Genomic DNA, 16456 nt, shown 5'->3' with positions numbered 1-16456 from the left:
AAAGGTGGCGGATTGGTCTGTCATAATAGTGTGGGCGGTACATTGTCTCACGCCTGTCTGTTGGCGGTGACCGCCGCGCTGTTTGTTTGTACCGCCATGGCGGTCGGAGTGTTAAAGTGGCTGTCTTTGCTGGCGGTTTCCGCCACGGTCGTCATTGAAAAGTTTTTTACCGCCGGCCTGTTGGTGGTCTTACCGCCGCTTTAACACCGTCCGCCAGGGTTGTAATGACCACCTTAGTCTCTTACAATGACTTGCATTGTAATTGATGAAGAGGAACTGATAATACCAATGACATTAACACAGGGGAAGCAGAGTCAGCATGTCAGTATGAAGGTTTCATGATGTGTTTGCTTCCAAAATGGTATTTCTGCTTATAAACTCATCCTAAAAATTGGGGATAAAATATTTGTTTTTCCTCAGTAAGCATGTTGGTTCAGGTACCAGCCATACATTTCATGATGTGTTTGCTTCCAAAACGGTATTTCTGCTTATAAACTCATCCTAAAAATTGGGGATAAAATATTTTTTTTTCCTCAGTAAGCATGTTGGTTCAGGTACGAGCCATACGTTTTCTCCTGAGTTACTTAACAAAAAAGAAAATGTTCACACCGGAAGACACCATCCTGAAAATGTCCTTTTAAAAAATACTTGCCTTTAACGATACCAGTTTTGACAGTTGAACAATGTTATGGAAGCTACTGCAACTTCACGATTTATGCTGCATCCCCATATTGTTTTGGAGGTCAGTGCCACCGATGATGCCTCCAAACCTACCAGCATGGTATAAAATATTCTAATGTAGCAAGTCTCTTCCTGGTACTGCCAGATCTGGTTCTTCCCTGGAGAAGATGTTTCTTGCGATATATTAAGTGTAAAGTTGGTTATTGAATGACCATGTACATCTGTCTCAATTTTTTAGCCATCCGATCTAATATCACTTTGTCTTATGGATCACTAGCGACCTATTCCTTAACTCTGAGTGATCCAATGTCATGATTTAGATGGTATTCTAGGAGTCCACCTGGATTCTCCTTTCGCATTTGGTCACAAAACTCAATTTTTCTACAAGACAGTGCTTAGTCAAACATGCTTATCCATTCACAATTCATGATTCCATGGCACAATACGGTACCTTAATTGTAAGATCCCATCTAGGGAATGTACCACTCTGTAAATAGTATATCATGTGGAAACCCTTCACTAAGGCTCATTCTGTGACGCATCTGGAAAAACAGACATGTTCTAAAATGTATCTGGAGCAAGCCATAGTCAATCATTGTCATGGTCCTAAGTAAGATCCTTGTCAGAAGAAAGACCTAACAAGTACTTTGATGGAAAGAAGAAATCAAGACTAACTTGAACGCCTCAGTTTGACTTATATACAGCATCTTATTAATTAATGTAACTATTGTTATGCTCTTTATTCTTAGTGCAAAGCATGATTGGTCCAATGGCAAGGGATGTGGATAGCCTGGTACTGTGTCTGCAAGCTCTCCTGTGTGAGGATATGTTCCGCCTGGACAATACTGTTCCTCCAATCCCCTTCAATGAGAATGTAAGAAAATCAATGTACCCATATATATACTGTGGACCTCTAGCTCATTCTATCTTTGTTTTTTTCACTGAAATTATTCAATCCCAAATGTGCCAACAAGAGTTTTTGCTAAGATGAAGGGCAGTGTATTCTCACTCTGAGCTAAAGGGAGTAAATCTGTAAAAACTCCAACATGCATGTGTTTTTCCCACATATATTTAAATTGTAGGGTTGGTTATCAGGGCTGTACATTTGACCAGATTTGTATCAATGTGCACTGTCAATGGTTCAATTAGTAGATGATGGGCTATATCCCACTAACTACAGTAGAATAATGAGCGGTGTTTCAAAGTGCTGCTTTGTTTGTTCCTGAAGGATTGCCTTACCATGGAAGGGGCGGGGGTGGGTGAAGTTAAATACTGCATCCTTCAGGGCCACACTGTGCTGAAAACATGGATTATGCCTGAGTAGGCATACCGAATCTGCCATTGAGGATAGGTCCTGGAGGTGTTCACTCTATTATGGTACTCATATTGAATGTTTCACTATACTGTACATGTCATGGGATCCCCCATACCCCGTCACAAATAATACTCTGAATGAGGCTCTAACTGAATGCCAATTCTAGCACCTGTTTGTCCTTGTGCCTGCATCTGATATGTGGCATATATCGACAATATAGGTATACTCTCATCTGCATGAAACCACACCGCATGCACCCTGAGCAAGGTTCAGTAATATAGCCCTGTCATTTCTAGAAGGGATAGCTTTTGGGATAGCATTCTGATCTCTGTGTTAACAACCCATATGTCTAGCATTGTATACATTGTCTTTCCTTCTTTTCATGTGTGTTTAATTTCTAAAATTGTGCCTGCCATCACATTTGTCCATCGTCTGTCAAAGACATGCTCAGTTATTCATGCTGAGGGTGCCTAATGAATGGTTGCCCTGGTTGCCCTGGTTGTTAGAGAAATAGCAGCATCACTGAGACAGAATAGCTTCAAACTACAGTTAACACAATAAAAGTAAAACAAAATTGTAACCATTGAGAAAAAGGAAATTAAACAGCATGTTGTTCCTAGTGACTTTCCTGCTGCATTTGTTTTAATAGAAATTGTAGTGGCATAGTAGCTAATTTACCACAGAACCGAGTCCCCTAACCAAATTTGCTGTGCTACATTGCACAAGGGGGGACGCACAGTACAGTATCTTGTCAATTAGGATTGGCTTCCTGTTGTTGTCATATCATGTGCTGGTGCTCTAAAAGGCTGCCTTGTGTAACGCACAGCCTTTCAGAGGTCAAGGTGTGTTATTTTGCATAGGAATTGTACTGGAAGAATACATTTCCAGGACAAATGCCTGTCTCTAGACAAGCATAGAAGGCTCCCAAGCACTACTTGTGCCTTTCAGCACAAATCAGTGTGTGTTTTTTGACAAATGACATTTCACATTGTTACAGCCTGCTTCAAGGAGGCGTTTTGGTTTGATACAAAGCACAGACTGGCTTTTTTAATATATTAGGCTTTGTGTCCAAACCTATAGCTGTTTGTGCTGATCCTCCAAGTAACATCACAGTAAGTCACCTTTGACTCAAAGTAATGCAAAGCATCTTTCCAGTGCAAATGCCTTTTACCCTGGAAAGTAAATACAATACACCACTTCGTGTCACTTTATGCTGGTGCAAGGCCTTAGCAAATTGTGGCCATAGAGTAAAATTGTACATTTAAGTTAGGGCAGGCTTCCTCATGGATACATTGAATACTAAGTTGGTGGTTGCCAGGGTATACAGCTAGCCTTTTCAATACATTAGTTGTTTTTCATACAACATAAACCCATGTACCATTGAACTTCAGAGGGTACCTGCAGATGGAAAGGGCCAGCTGTCACTAGCAGAACCCGTAATATTGCACAACTGCCAATAATGGTGCTTTCCCTAGTATAGCAACAATCTGACTTTTCTAATTCTCTCTGAAAGGCCTAACACAGGACTGATAGTGCCACAAACTTTAAAAAGTGGAGGATCTGGAGGTGGGGCATGAGTTGCATGCTCTGGTGAGAAGTAGCAATGAAGTATACAAAGAAGTGATGGATGGAATTCTTGATTTAATCTCAGCCACTAGTAATTGCTTGGGCCGCATGACAGTCCATTATTGTTTCGCACACCCTGCCACCTCAATTTCGACTGAGCCTTATGCATATGAGTCTTGACCCTGCTCCAATGGGAAGATCCCAGACTAAACTGCCAGGTCTGGTCCTCCCTTTAATGGAACACAAGCAACCCAAGACTGGTTTTGCCATTATTAGAGTTCAATAGTCAGGTATAGCTTGGTTCCTCTGGCACAGTGTGCATGAGACCCACATCTGGGAATACCCATACTAGCTAGGACATCATAATGAAGTGTACAAAAAAGAGATGGATGGGATACAGACTGATGAGCCCTAATAAAGGTGAAACCCGTCTTTAGCTACTTGTGTACCGGTTCAGGAAAGACCTGACCTGGCAGTTCAAGATGTACAGTTCCCATTGGAATAGAGTCTAGATTGATTTGCATATGGCTGAGTCCAAACTGAGGTGCAATGTTGTGCAAAATAATGATGAACTGGGATGCAGCCTGAGTAATTAACAGTAGATGATTCAAGCAGTTCATCCATCTCTTTTTTTTGTATACTTCTGAGGTGAAGTAGTGGTGTGAGTTGGGGCCTCCAGCCTGTCATATAGTAGCAGGCCTGCTATTTTCAATGTCCAGTGATGCTCAATAGTGGAACCGGCCATGCAGATAACATTTTCCTATATAAACACAGGTTGAAAACTATCAAATGTGTGATGGTGAGCAACAAAGCTGATTCTACACGGGGGTATGTGTCTTTTTAGGGAGTGCCAGAATTCATTGTTTTCTAGAGAAGCAATAACTGTTCTTAACCCCACCTCTCTTCAACAACTGTTTTAAGGTTATAAAGGATGTTGGGGTTATTTTTATTTTAAAGGAGGAACCCAAACATTAAAATACTTTTGTGAGAAAATGGTGCACAAAGGAATTAGATTCTAACCATGGGTTGTAGAACAGCTATTGCTTAATGCTTACACTTGTTTTTTTTGTTTGTTTTTTCAAAAAAGGAAGTATCTTCTTTATTGCCACACCACACTTTTTCAAAGCTCCTATCTGCTTAACAGGTCATTTGTATCAACATGTTCCTTTATAGGACAAAGGTGGGTTTAGGAACATAACTGTTCTTCCCAATTTGTCAGCCTGTTTTAGGCTCTGTTTCTGTTTACACCCCAGTCCTTTTTTTTTTAAAACTATTCTAATCTGCTATCATTTGTTTTCTTTGGAAATGTCACTGGACGAAATAGGGCTGTACTAGGACTTATTACTGACACTCAAGCTTCACTCTTGTACTTCCTGATTTCAGTTACAAACTTCAGAAGTAGATGAATTATCAGATCTCAAGTGCTGAATATGCACATCTTTTTTGGTTTGGTCCAGCACCATTCTAATCATCTTTTCATATTCAGGTCATCTTTGTCCACAAGGGCTCAAGGGAAGAACTTTTCCATTTTGTTTCATATTTGGTCACCTATATGTCATCAATTTGGTACTGGTGCTACTATATGTCATGCTAGCAAGCTCTTAAATTGTACGTTGTAGCAAAATGGATTCTGCCCATTTCACCTGACTGTATTTTTTGCTTTTTGATTACCTGGTTTTTAACTTTGAACTGTAGATGAGTCTCACTACTTGTGTCTCACCAAGAGGTTTAATGGACTGTAAATGTTCACCACCAGTGTCTGCTTTAAAAATAAGGCAGGTGCTATGCAGCCTGGGTAAGAACCTTTCAGCTGGACACCCCTGAACATGTGTGCACATATGAGACTACTGTTGTGCGCTACCTGGTATTTGTGCACATGTACCCTGGCTCAAGAGGGGACTCTGCAAGGTTAGATGGTGACCTGGGATAGACCTTATAATATTAGTTGGCACTCATAGGTAAGGTCAGTAGTGTTTACTGGCTTATCTGCAGTTTTACTTCTCTTCAGTCTACAAAGTCCAAAGTGGTATCAAAATGTGATGAAACATGTATGCCACGTTTGAATATGTAAGTTGCGAAAACCTACATGTGCACCTTATGGATCGTCCAGAATTGTCATATTTCTCTGACTCAGCTCAGAATCCAATTTCAGGCCTTTTGTTACCCTGCTGGTGCCAAGTTATTTACTCCCCACACAAAAGGAGTAATTACCAGTACTTTACGCAGCTCCCGTGGAGGAAGGGGCACCAGTAAAATCTGCATCTGGTAATTAGCTGTCACACTATACTGGGTTTGGAACAGCCAAGGCTACCAAACAAAGTAAGAAGCCCTAACAAGTGGAGCCAGTACAAGAGAGCACTCCCCTTTGAAGTTTGGGGAGAAAGACTCTGGCCGTGATTTCAGGGAGAGTTAGAGCTGAAGCCCCCAGAGGAGATGTGTACAGAGACCACTTAATGGTGCCATCTTGGATTGCCTAAGAAGGTTGAGGCAGGGATGAAGGGGTGATGTCCCACCAAGAAATGGCCAGGGGTGCCTTACATCTAGAACCTTCCATCCCCACTTAAGAGCTCTTGCGCAAGAAAAATACAGAGAGTTGAACATGGGAATTGGACTGTGGCAACCCCTGGAAGCAGGAAGGACAAACACCTTGATGCACTAATGGACTAAGGGCTCTGCCTGCAGCTGAGCCCAGGACCAATAGGTCTATCCAGGACAAGTGAGGCTGGTTCCCTTACAATCACTCAGGGTCAATTAGGTGAAGACAGGGGCTTGTGTGCTCCAGCAGGACGAGAGGAGCTCCGGAAGCCAAACAAAGAAAAAAAACCTGGGGAAAGGCCTGCTGAAAAGGCTTCAGGTGGCTAGGGCTTTCCACCAGGTACTAAATTAGCCCAGAATTGTGGACAATAAGCCTAACACGACCAGAGATCGACAACTTTAAAGAATTTGACCTCTGACTCCTGGCAAGACAACAGAGCATGCAGGGCTCTGATGCATTTTTCAGAATATACTCCAGGATAGGCAAGGGCCCAGTGGTTGGCACAAGTTCATAAATAATTAATGCTCTAGGAGGGGACTTGCCTGGCCTTTCCCCAGAGCTCTGCAAGGCTTGGAGACCACATACCCCGAGCCAGTGTATGAAGAAGGGGTCTAAGACCTCATTGCCAGGCCCCAGATGAGGACAGAGGAAGAGTGGAGCACCAATGTGCTCCCTCAGTGGATAGTAGGAGCCTGGGACCACATTTCCAAGCACTTGATGAGCAAAGGAGAAAGGGGAGCACCCTTGCTCCCTCCCACAATGGTGGGGGCTTGCCCGACTCCCCATGCCTACGTCTGGGGAGAGTGTGGCAGCCCCCAAGAGAAGAGCACCCTGCCTTCATGGAGCAGGGGAATACAGTTGCTGGCTTCTGTGCTGGCTTTCAACCAAGCTAGCTGGGCGAGGAGCCCACTGGGCAGTATGAAAGAAGGCTCCTTGCACTGTTGCAACAAAAATGTCCATTGTGGTGTCCCCGGTCAGACCAAGCACTATCCCATTAAAAATAAATAATAAACAATAGAAAAAGAAGTTGCAAAGCCTAGCGCAACAAAATGATGAAGCAGAAGCCACTTCATGCTTCATGCTGCACCAACAAGGTAAAAAGAGTTCTGGGGGACTGCAGGAGAGTGGCACCCCCACTTCCAAAGGAATTTCAAAAGTAACCCTACATTTCCAGGGTCAAGGAGTTTATGGACCCCAGGTTTTTCAGCAATTTTAAGCTCTCCTAAGGCTGGAACTTTTAGTTAACAGTCTGGGAGTGCAGAGACCTTTGATGGTTGGTCCTATGCCTGCACGTTCTGTAGCCTAAAGTGGTTTAAGGAAGATGCAGGCACATGTTGTTTACAATGTTTTATTGAAAGATGTATTACTGATAGTGATGTTTCATAAATGCAGCAAAGCTTTATTGATAATAAAGATTGCAGATAAAACATGGTTATTGTAGGAAGTTGGCTCTGTATGTGCTATTTCAAAGTAAGGAATAGCATGCACAGAGTCCAAGGGTTCCCCTTAGAGGTAAAATAGTGGTAAAAATAGATAATACTAATGCTCTATTTTGTGGTAGTGTGGTCGAGCAGTAGGCTTATCCAAGGAGTAGTGTTAAGCATTTGTTGTACATACACATAGACAATAAATGAGGTACACACACTCAGAGACAAATCCAGCCAATAGGTTTTTGTATAGAAAAATATCTTTTCTTAGTTTATTTTAAGAACCACAGGTTCAAATTCTACATGTAATATCTCATTCGAAAGGTATTGCAGGTAAGTACTTTAGGAACTTTAAATCATAAAAATTGCATGTATACTTTTCAAGTTATTGACAAATAGCTGTTTTAAAAGTGGACACAGTGCAATTTTCACAGTTCCTAGGGGAGGTAAGTTTTTGTTAGTTTTACCAGGTAAGTAAGACACTTACAGGGTTCAGTTCTTGGTCCAAGGTAGCCCACCGTTGGGGGTTCAGAGCAACCCCAAAGTCACCACACCAGCAGCTCAGGGCCGGTCAGGTGCAGAGTTCAAAGTGGTGCCCAAAACACATAGGCTAGAATGGAGAGAAGGGGGTGCCCCGGTTCCGGTCTGCTTGCAGGTAAGTACCCGCGTCTTCGGAGGGCAGACCAGGGGGGTTTTGTAGGGCACCGGGGGGGACACAAGTCCACACAGAAATTTCACCCTCTGCAGCGCGGGGGCGGCCGGGTGCAGTGTAGAAACAGGCGTCGGGTTCGCAATGTTAGTCTATGAGAGATCTCGGGATCTCTTCAGCGCTGCGGCAGGCAAGGGGGGGATTCCTCGGGGAAACCTCCACTTGGGCAAGGGAGAGGGACTCCTGGGGGTCACTTCTCCAGTGAAAGTCCGGTCCTTCAGGTCCTGGGGGCTGCGGGTGCAGGGTCTCTCCCAGGCATCGGGACTTTGGATTCAAAGAGTCGCGGTCAGGGGAAGTCTCGGGATTCCCTCTGCAGGCGGCGCTGTGGGGGCTCAGGGGGGACAGGTTTTGGTACTCACAGTATCAGAGTAGTCCTGGGGTCCCTCCTGAGGTGTCGGATCTCCACCAGCCGAGTCGAGGTCGCCGGGTGCAGTGTTGCAAGTCTCACGCTTCTTGCGGGGAGCTTGCAGGGTTCTTTCAAGGCTGCTGGAAACAAAGTTGCAGCCTTTCTTGGAGCAGGTCCGCTGTCCTCGGGAGTTTCTTGTCTTTTCGAAGCAGGGGCAGTCCTCAGAGGATGTCGAGGTCGCTGGTCCCTTTGGAAGGCGTCGCTGGAGCAGGATCTTTGGAAGGCAGGAGACAGGCCGGTGAGTTTCTGGAGCCAAGGCAGTTGTCGTCTTCTGGTCTTCCTCTGCAGGGGTTTTCAGCTAGGCAGTCCTTCTTCTTGTAGTTGCAGGAATCTAATTTTCTAGGGTTCAGGGTAGCCCTTAAATACTAAATTTAAGGGCGTGTTTAGGTCTGGGGGGTCAGTAGCCAATGGCTACTAGCCCTGAGGGTGGGTACACCCTCTTTGTGCCTCCTCCCAAGGGGAGGGGGTCACAATCCTAACCCTATTGGGGGAATCCTCCATCTGCAAGATGGAGGATTTCTAAAAGTTAGAGTCACTTCAGCTCAGGACACCTTAGGGGCTGTCCTGACTGGCCAGTGACTCCTCCTTGTTGTTTTCTTTGTTCCCTCCAGCCTTGCCGCCAAAAGTGGGGGCCGTGGCCGGAGGGGGCGGGCAACTCCACTAAGCTGGAGTGCCCTGCTGGGCTGGGACAAAGGGGTGAGCCTTTGAGGCTCACCGCCAGGTGTCACAGCTCCTGCCTGGGGGAGGTGTTAGCATCTCCACCCAGTGCAGGCTTTGTTACTGGCCTCAGAGTGACAAAGGCACTCTCCCCATGGGGCCAGCAACATGTCTCTGGTGTGGCAGGCTGCTGGAACTAGTCAGCCTACACAGACAGTCGGTTAAGTTTCAGGGGGCACCTCTAAGGTGCCCTCTGGGGTGTATTTTGCAATAAAATGTACACTGGCATCAGTGTGCATTTATTGTGCTGAGAAGTTTGATACCAAACTTCCCAGTTTTCAGTGTAGCCATTATGGTGCTGTGGAGTTCGTGTTTGACAGACTCCCAGACCATATACTCTTATGGCTACCATGCACTTACAATGTCTAAGGTTTTGTTTAGACACTGTAGGGGTACCATGCTCATGCACTGGTACCCTCACCTATGGTATAGTGCACCCTGCCTTAGGGCTGTAAGGCCTGCTAGACGGGTGTCTTACCTATACTGCATAGGCAGTGAGAGGCTGGCATGGCACCCTGAGGGGAGTGCCATGTCGACTTACTCGTTTTGTCCTCACTAGCACACACAAGCTGGCAAGCAGAGTGTCTGTGCTGAGTGAGAGGTCTCCAGGGTGGCATAAGACATGCTGCAGCCCTTAGAGACCTTCCTTGGCATCAGGGCCCTTGGTACTAGAAGTACCAGTTACAAGGGACTTATCTGGATGCCAGGGTCTGCCAATTGTGGATACAAAAGTACAGGTTAGGGAAAGAACACTGGTGCTGGGGCCTGGTTAGCAGGCCTCAGCACACTTTCAATTGTAAACATAGCATCAGCAAAGGCAAAAAGTCAGGGGGCAACCATGCCAAGGAGGCATTTCCTTACAGTTATTGATATCAGTGTTAGAGAAAAGGTTTACTATGGTAACCTTTGCAAAATCAATAGGCCTGCACCTGTATTATAATGCATTATCTGGTATAGGTACGGTAATTCTTTTGGAGCAATGGTTCATTAGTGGTCAAATGTGATTTCATAATATCACCAAAGGTATTTCCACCAACCTTATGTATATATTTGTAAATTACTGCATAGTATTGAGTGGTGTGTGTGATAAATACATGTTTTATTGTCCCCAAAAAAGCACAGGCTGGAAAACCATGTATTAAGTGTTATTGTTTTGTGCCAAGGAATGGTGATTACCAGCACCAACCACCACCAGTGGGTAGGTCTTGGACAACTCGGCCTCACTAATCAGAGAGAGCCTTGCACTTCAGCAGGGTGCTTGGTTTACAGTGAGGGGATAATTGTTTCATCACATCCAGAACAATTAATAGCCCAGTTTTCTTACACACTATGGGGGGTCATTACAACCCTGGCGGACGGTGTTAAAGTGGCGGTAATACCGCAAACAGGCCGGCGAAAAAAAAAAAGGGAATTATGACCGTGGCGGAAACCGCCAACATAGACAGCCACTTTAACACTCCGACCGCCACGGCGGTACAGACAAGCAGCGCGGCGGTCACTGCCAACAGACAGGCGGAAGACAAAGTACCGCCCACAGTATTACAACAGGCCAATCCGCCACCTTTTCCTGGGCGGATTCACCGTGGATAAAAACACGGCGGAAACAGCCATTTCAATGGGAAAACACTCACCTTAACACACTCCACGACGAAGGAGGGCACCATGGAGCCGGAACTCCAAATACTCCTTGGCGATAGTGTTCCTGCTCCTCTACGAACATCAGCAACGCCGGCGCCGAAGACAACGGTGAGTACTGCACCTACGACATAGGGGAGGCAAAAGTCAGGGACACACACACGCAACACCCCCACCCCGACCCTCAACCACTACAACAAACACACCAATGCATTTCCAAACATCCCAATAACAACCCCCCCAGAAGAATGCAAAGACAAAAGGAAATGAGTACAACCATTGTAATGTATCAAAATACAGTAAGCTAATATATACAGAAATATATACACATTCCAAAAATATACATCACGATCAGTAGTGCAGGTATGCACCATTCAATGTCCATGGACCACTGGGCCCAAAATGCATGGGCGAGGCCCACACACGATACCTGTCCAGAAACGGAGAGAACACTGCAGGGGCATCAGATAGAAATACAACAGGGACCTCAGGGGGAAGGGAAGAGGGGGCACCTCAGCCGGATGACAGCACCATGCCAGATCCACGACGGGGCTCCATGCCCATTGATGTATCCTGGGGAGTGCAAAGCCACAGTCTCGCAAGTCTTTGCAGTGGGTGGTTTGCCCACTGTACCATCCTGGGGAGTGCAAAGCCACAGTCTCACAAGTCTTTGCAGTGGGTGGTTTGCCCACTGTACCATCCTGGGGAGTGCAAAGCCACAGTCTCACAAGTCTTTGCAGTGGGTGGTTTGCCCACTGTACCATCCTGGGGAGCGCAAAGCCACAGTCTCACAAGTCTTTGCAGTGGGTGGTTTGCCACTGTACCATCCTGGGGAGTGCAAAGCCACAGACTGTCAAGTGGATAACAGTCTCCACTGGTTCTGGAGGGGGACTGGTGCCCAGAGTGCTTCATCCTGTTAAGGACTCAGGTAGTGGATGCTCTTCTCCACTGGTTCTGGAAAGGGACTGGTGCCCAGAGTGCTTCATCCTGTTAAGGACTCAGGTAGTGGATGCTGTTCTCCACTGGTTCTGGAGGGGGACTGGTGCCCAGAGTGCATCACTCTCCCCGTGACCGTCCCAGTTCCGTCACTGCCCCTGCCGCACATGGGCTAGCGATGCTTGAGTTGGCGGTGCTTTCCCTGTTCAGCGGTGCTTGCCATGGCGGTCTTTGCCTTGTTCAGCGGTGCTTGCCCTGTTCAGCAGTGCTTGCCATGGCGGTCTTTGCCCTGTTCAGCGGTGCTTGACTTTGCAGTTTCTGACCTGTTCAGCGGTGCTTGCCATGGTGGTCTTTGCCCTGTTCAGCGGTTCTTGCCCTGTTCAGCGGTGCTTGCCATGGCGGTCTTTGCCCTGTTCAGTGGTGCTTGCCCTGTTCAGCGGTGCTTGCCATGGCGGTCTTTGCCCTGTTCAGCGGTGCTTGACTTTGCAGTTTCTGACCTGTGCAGAGGTGTGTGCCATGGCGGTCCCTCATTGCCCAGCGGGGCTGTGGCTGCCGGGGCCCTCCTGGGCACTGACTCTGGCGGTGGTCTCCTGACCAGTGACGATTGTGCTGCCCTCCTGGGCACTGACTCTGGTGGTGGTCTCCTGACCAGTGATGATTGTGCTGCCCTCCTGGGCACTGACTCTGGCGGTGGTCTCCTGACCAGTGACGATTGTGCTGCCCTCCTGGGCACTGACTCTGGCGGTGGTCTTCTGACCAGTGACGATGGGGCTGGCGGTGGCTTCCTGGGCAGCGGAGATGATGGCGGCATTCTCCGCCGTGCTGATCTTCCCAGACTTTGGTGCTTTCTTCTGCCCCTGCCCCACCTTGGGAGGAGTCACAGCTGACTCGACACTCCCCCTGGGACCCTTGTGAGCTGCTTTGCCGGCAGGAGTCTTCACCCTCTCCCGTCGGGCACTGTCCAACTTCTGGTGCTTCACAGGGGGGGGGGGACTGGCTGTGCTTTGGCTCCATGTCACACTGGCTGCCCTGGTGCCCGGTGCACTCCACATACCTCTAACAAGCACCACTGGTACCGGACATTTTTTGGCTGAGGTGCTACTACGGGACCTATGAATTGGAGGGGGGGGGTGGGAAAGTGGCCAACGTTGCTCAGGAAAAGTTTCTGATGAACACTGGGATGGGTAGCTGGAGGGGGTCTGGGAGTGGAGGAAGAGGAGGTGGTTGTAGGAGGTGTAACTTTTGATGATTTGGGTGCAGGTGCATGTTCTGGAGACTGTCGTGAGGTGGATGGATGTTGGGTGTGTGTGTGCCCACGTTTGTGTACTTTGGGAAGGGGCGTCACAGACACACTGGGAGAGGACACAGGGGACGTGTAAATGGTAGTAGGGGTGGTGAGTGCAGGTGAGCGGGGTGTGGTGCTGGGTGTTCTGGTGCGAGTCCTTGTGGCTGTAGTGGTAGTGCATGCAGGTGAGAGTGTAGACGACACCGGGAGGGAGGAGGGAGACGACGAGGAGGGGGACACAGTGGAGGCAGTGGATGTTGCTGTGTCTGTATGTGGGTGATGCTTGTGTGAGTGCCTGTGGGATGTGTGGTGCCTATGTTTGCCTGAACTGCCCTTGTGTGTTGAAGTGTGTGCAGGCTGGTCTGATGGTGTGCTTGGGATAGGCTGAGGTACAGGGGATTGGGTCTGGGTGGAGGAAGTTGGAGGGGGGAGGCTAGAGACAGGGACAATGGCTGCCATCAGTGCTGAGGCCAGAGATTGCAGGGTTCGATGATGGGCAGCCTGACCAGAATGAATGCCCTCCAGGAATGCATTAGTGTGTTGCAACTCCCTTTCTACACCCTGGATGGCATTCACAATGGTAGACTGCCCAACAGTGAGTGACCTGAGGAGGTCAATGGCCTCCTCACTGAGGGCAGCAGGGGTGACAGGGGCAGGGGCTGAGGTGCCTGGGGTGAAGGTGATGCCCACCCTCCTGGGTGAGCGGGCACGGGCGAAGGCTGAGGGGCTGCTGTGAGGGCAGTGCTGGTAGGGGGGTTGGCAGCGGAACCTGTAGAAGTGGGGGGCACAGATGGTGCCGCCACCACAAGGGAGCTCCCATCGAGGACGAGTCCGTATCGCTGTTTGCTGATCCGGTGCCCGCCGTGAAGCTCCCCTCGCCCTCCGTCCCACTGGTGTATTCAGAGTCCGTATTGTGGCCCTCCATGGCAATGTGGGATGCAGCCCCCTCGTGCTCCGGTGCCACTGTACCTCCGCCTGATGATGCTGATGCACAAAAGAACAGGGAGAGCACAAAAAGGGGTGGGGAAACAGAAGAAAGACAGGTTGAGTGCATGGCTTACCGCTACCGTTGGCGGACAATACAGACACAGCAGCCCCCTGCACTACGCCGCGCTCTTGGGCTCTACAGATACAGTTCCTGGGATATGGCCTACATGGCTATGGTGGACATCTGCACACATAGGTGACACAGGGGCATGTATACCTGTGCTTGGCACTCTACAGAGGTGGGGTGGAGTGGCACATGGCCTGCCTTACGGAGGGGCCTAGCCTACGGAACTCGCCCTGGCCTAGGGAAACCCACAGCCCTCCTCCCCCACCCAGACCCCTCCACTGCACGCAAAGTCAGCAGAATGAGAGTGTACTCACCCCCTTGTGTCTGCTGTGATGCCCTCATGCACCCATCCAACTCAGGGTAGGCCACCGCCAGGATCCGGAACATCAGGGGGGTCATGGTGTGACGGGCACCCCTCCCACGTTGGGAGGCCATCCACAGCTGAGCCTCCACCGTCTTCTTGCTCCAGCGGCGAATATCCTCCCATCTTTTCCGGCAGTGGGTGCTTCGTCTCTGGTGGGCCCCCAGGGTCCAGACGTCCTTGGCGATGGCACGCCAAATATCCTTCTTCTGGTGGGCGCTGACCTACATGACATGTACAGGGGAAGAAGAGAAGTCATTACCAACTGCACCGTCGAAGTGAGTGGCCCCCATCCCTGCCCTTGCCATGTGGCACATGCATTCACACTCCTTCATGCTCGCAGAACTCTACCCCCTTCCTTCTTACATCCAGCCCTCTCCACCCAGGCATAGCCCATACAACTTGCACCCTATGTACTCACCTGTTGGTCTGGAGGACCGTAGAGTAGCGTGTACTGGGGGAGGACCCCGTCCACGAGCTTCTCCAACTCCTGTGCAGTGAAGGCAGGGGCCCTTTCCCCAGACGCACGTGCCATTGTCTCTTCCAGACCGAGGTCACAGCAGCACTTGCAGTGTAGGTCCTCTCCTGTCAAAGATCAGGTATCGAGTGATTAAACAGATAGAAAATGGCGGTCACGTCCGCGGCGGTGACGTCCGCGGCGGTGCGTATCATCACCGCCGGCGCACCTCGTCATTGGCTCCTGGGACCCATAGGGTCCAATGTTAACCAATGCAGCATTTTTCGCAGCGGTCTACGACCGCCTACCGCGACGGTGTACAACGCCAGCGCAAGTTACCTCACATCCCATTGTCCCAGTTTAGAGGTCAGGCATCCGCCATTTCAGGGGCCCACATGGCTTAATTTTCAACTGCGTCACACATACCTAGGCCTGGACTCAACACACATACAGACAACTTTTTGGCGTTTGTTTCGTGGTCTGTGTAGCTGTGGGTACATACCTCAGAATTGCTTGACTCTGTGGTCGCTGTTGTCCTTCCTAGGCACCGTCAGATGGGACATGTGAGGAGATGGCGGAATCCTTTGGTGTACCGACCGCTGGTCGACCTGTTGACAATGGAGGAGCGACATTTAATCATCACCTACAGGTTTGACCGTGCCACAATCCAGGAACTGTGTACCCAGTTGGAGCCAGACCTTATGTCACCAATCCGCCATCCCACAGGAATCCCCCCTCAAGTGCAGGTGCTACCTGTGCTCCATTTCCTAGCAAGTGGGTAATTTCAAACAACAGTGGCCATGGCATCAGGGACGTCCCAGCCTATGTTTTCCAACGTGTTGTCCAGAGTGTTGTCTGCCCTGCTGAAACACATGAGGAGCTACATCATTTTCCCTCAGGTGGAGGATTTGGCTACAGTTAAAGGTGACTTCTATGCCCTGGGACATATCCCTAACATCATAGGTGCCATTGATGGGACCCATGTAGCTCTGGTCCCCCCCCACGGGAGTAAACAGGTGTACAGGAACCGGAAGAGTTATCATTCGATGAATGTACAGATGGTATGTTTGGCAGACCAGTAAATCTCGCAGGTAAATGCTATGTTCCCTGGCTCAGTGCATGACGCCTACACCCTGCGGAATAGCAGCATCCCTTATGTGATGGGTCAACTCCAGAGGCAACGGGTGTGGCTATTAGGGGACTCTGGTTACCCCATCCTGTCATGGCTATTGGCCCCAGTGAGGAATCACAGGACCAGGGCAGAGGAACGCTACAATGAGGCCCATGGGCGGACTAGGAGGGTGATCGAACGCACCTTCAGCCTCCTGAAGGCCAGGTTCAGGTGCCTCCATATGACAGGTGGTTCACTAT

The 16456-nt window shown here is 48.8% G+C and overlaps 1 protein-coding gene across 2 annotated transcripts in view; it reads left to right on the top strand.

Annotated features, from left to right (window-relative positions):
• The window catches only part of LOC138293507 (vitamin D3 hydroxylase-associated protein-like), a 283695-nt gene that overhangs the window by 161479 nt on the left and 105760 nt on the right, over positions 1-16456 (top strand). For both annotated transcript variants that reach the window (XM_069232748.1, XM_069232747.1), the window contains exon 7: positions 1431-1555. In XM_069232748.1, the coding sequence (XP_069088849.1) occupies positions 1431-1555 (125 nt within the window). The remainder of the gene's footprint in view (positions 1-1430; positions 1556-16456) is intronic.

The sequence above is a fragment of the Pleurodeles waltl genome, chromosome 4_2 (genome assembly GCF_031143425.1).
Source record: "Pleurodeles waltl isolate 20211129_DDA chromosome 4_2, aPleWal1.hap1.20221129, whole genome shotgun sequence".
Classification (NCBI taxonomy): Eukaryota; Metazoa; Chordata; class Amphibia; order Caudata; family Salamandridae; genus Pleurodeles; species Pleurodeles waltl.
Note: the sequence above shows the minus strand (reverse complement) of the source record. Positions and strands in the feature narration are given on the sequence as shown.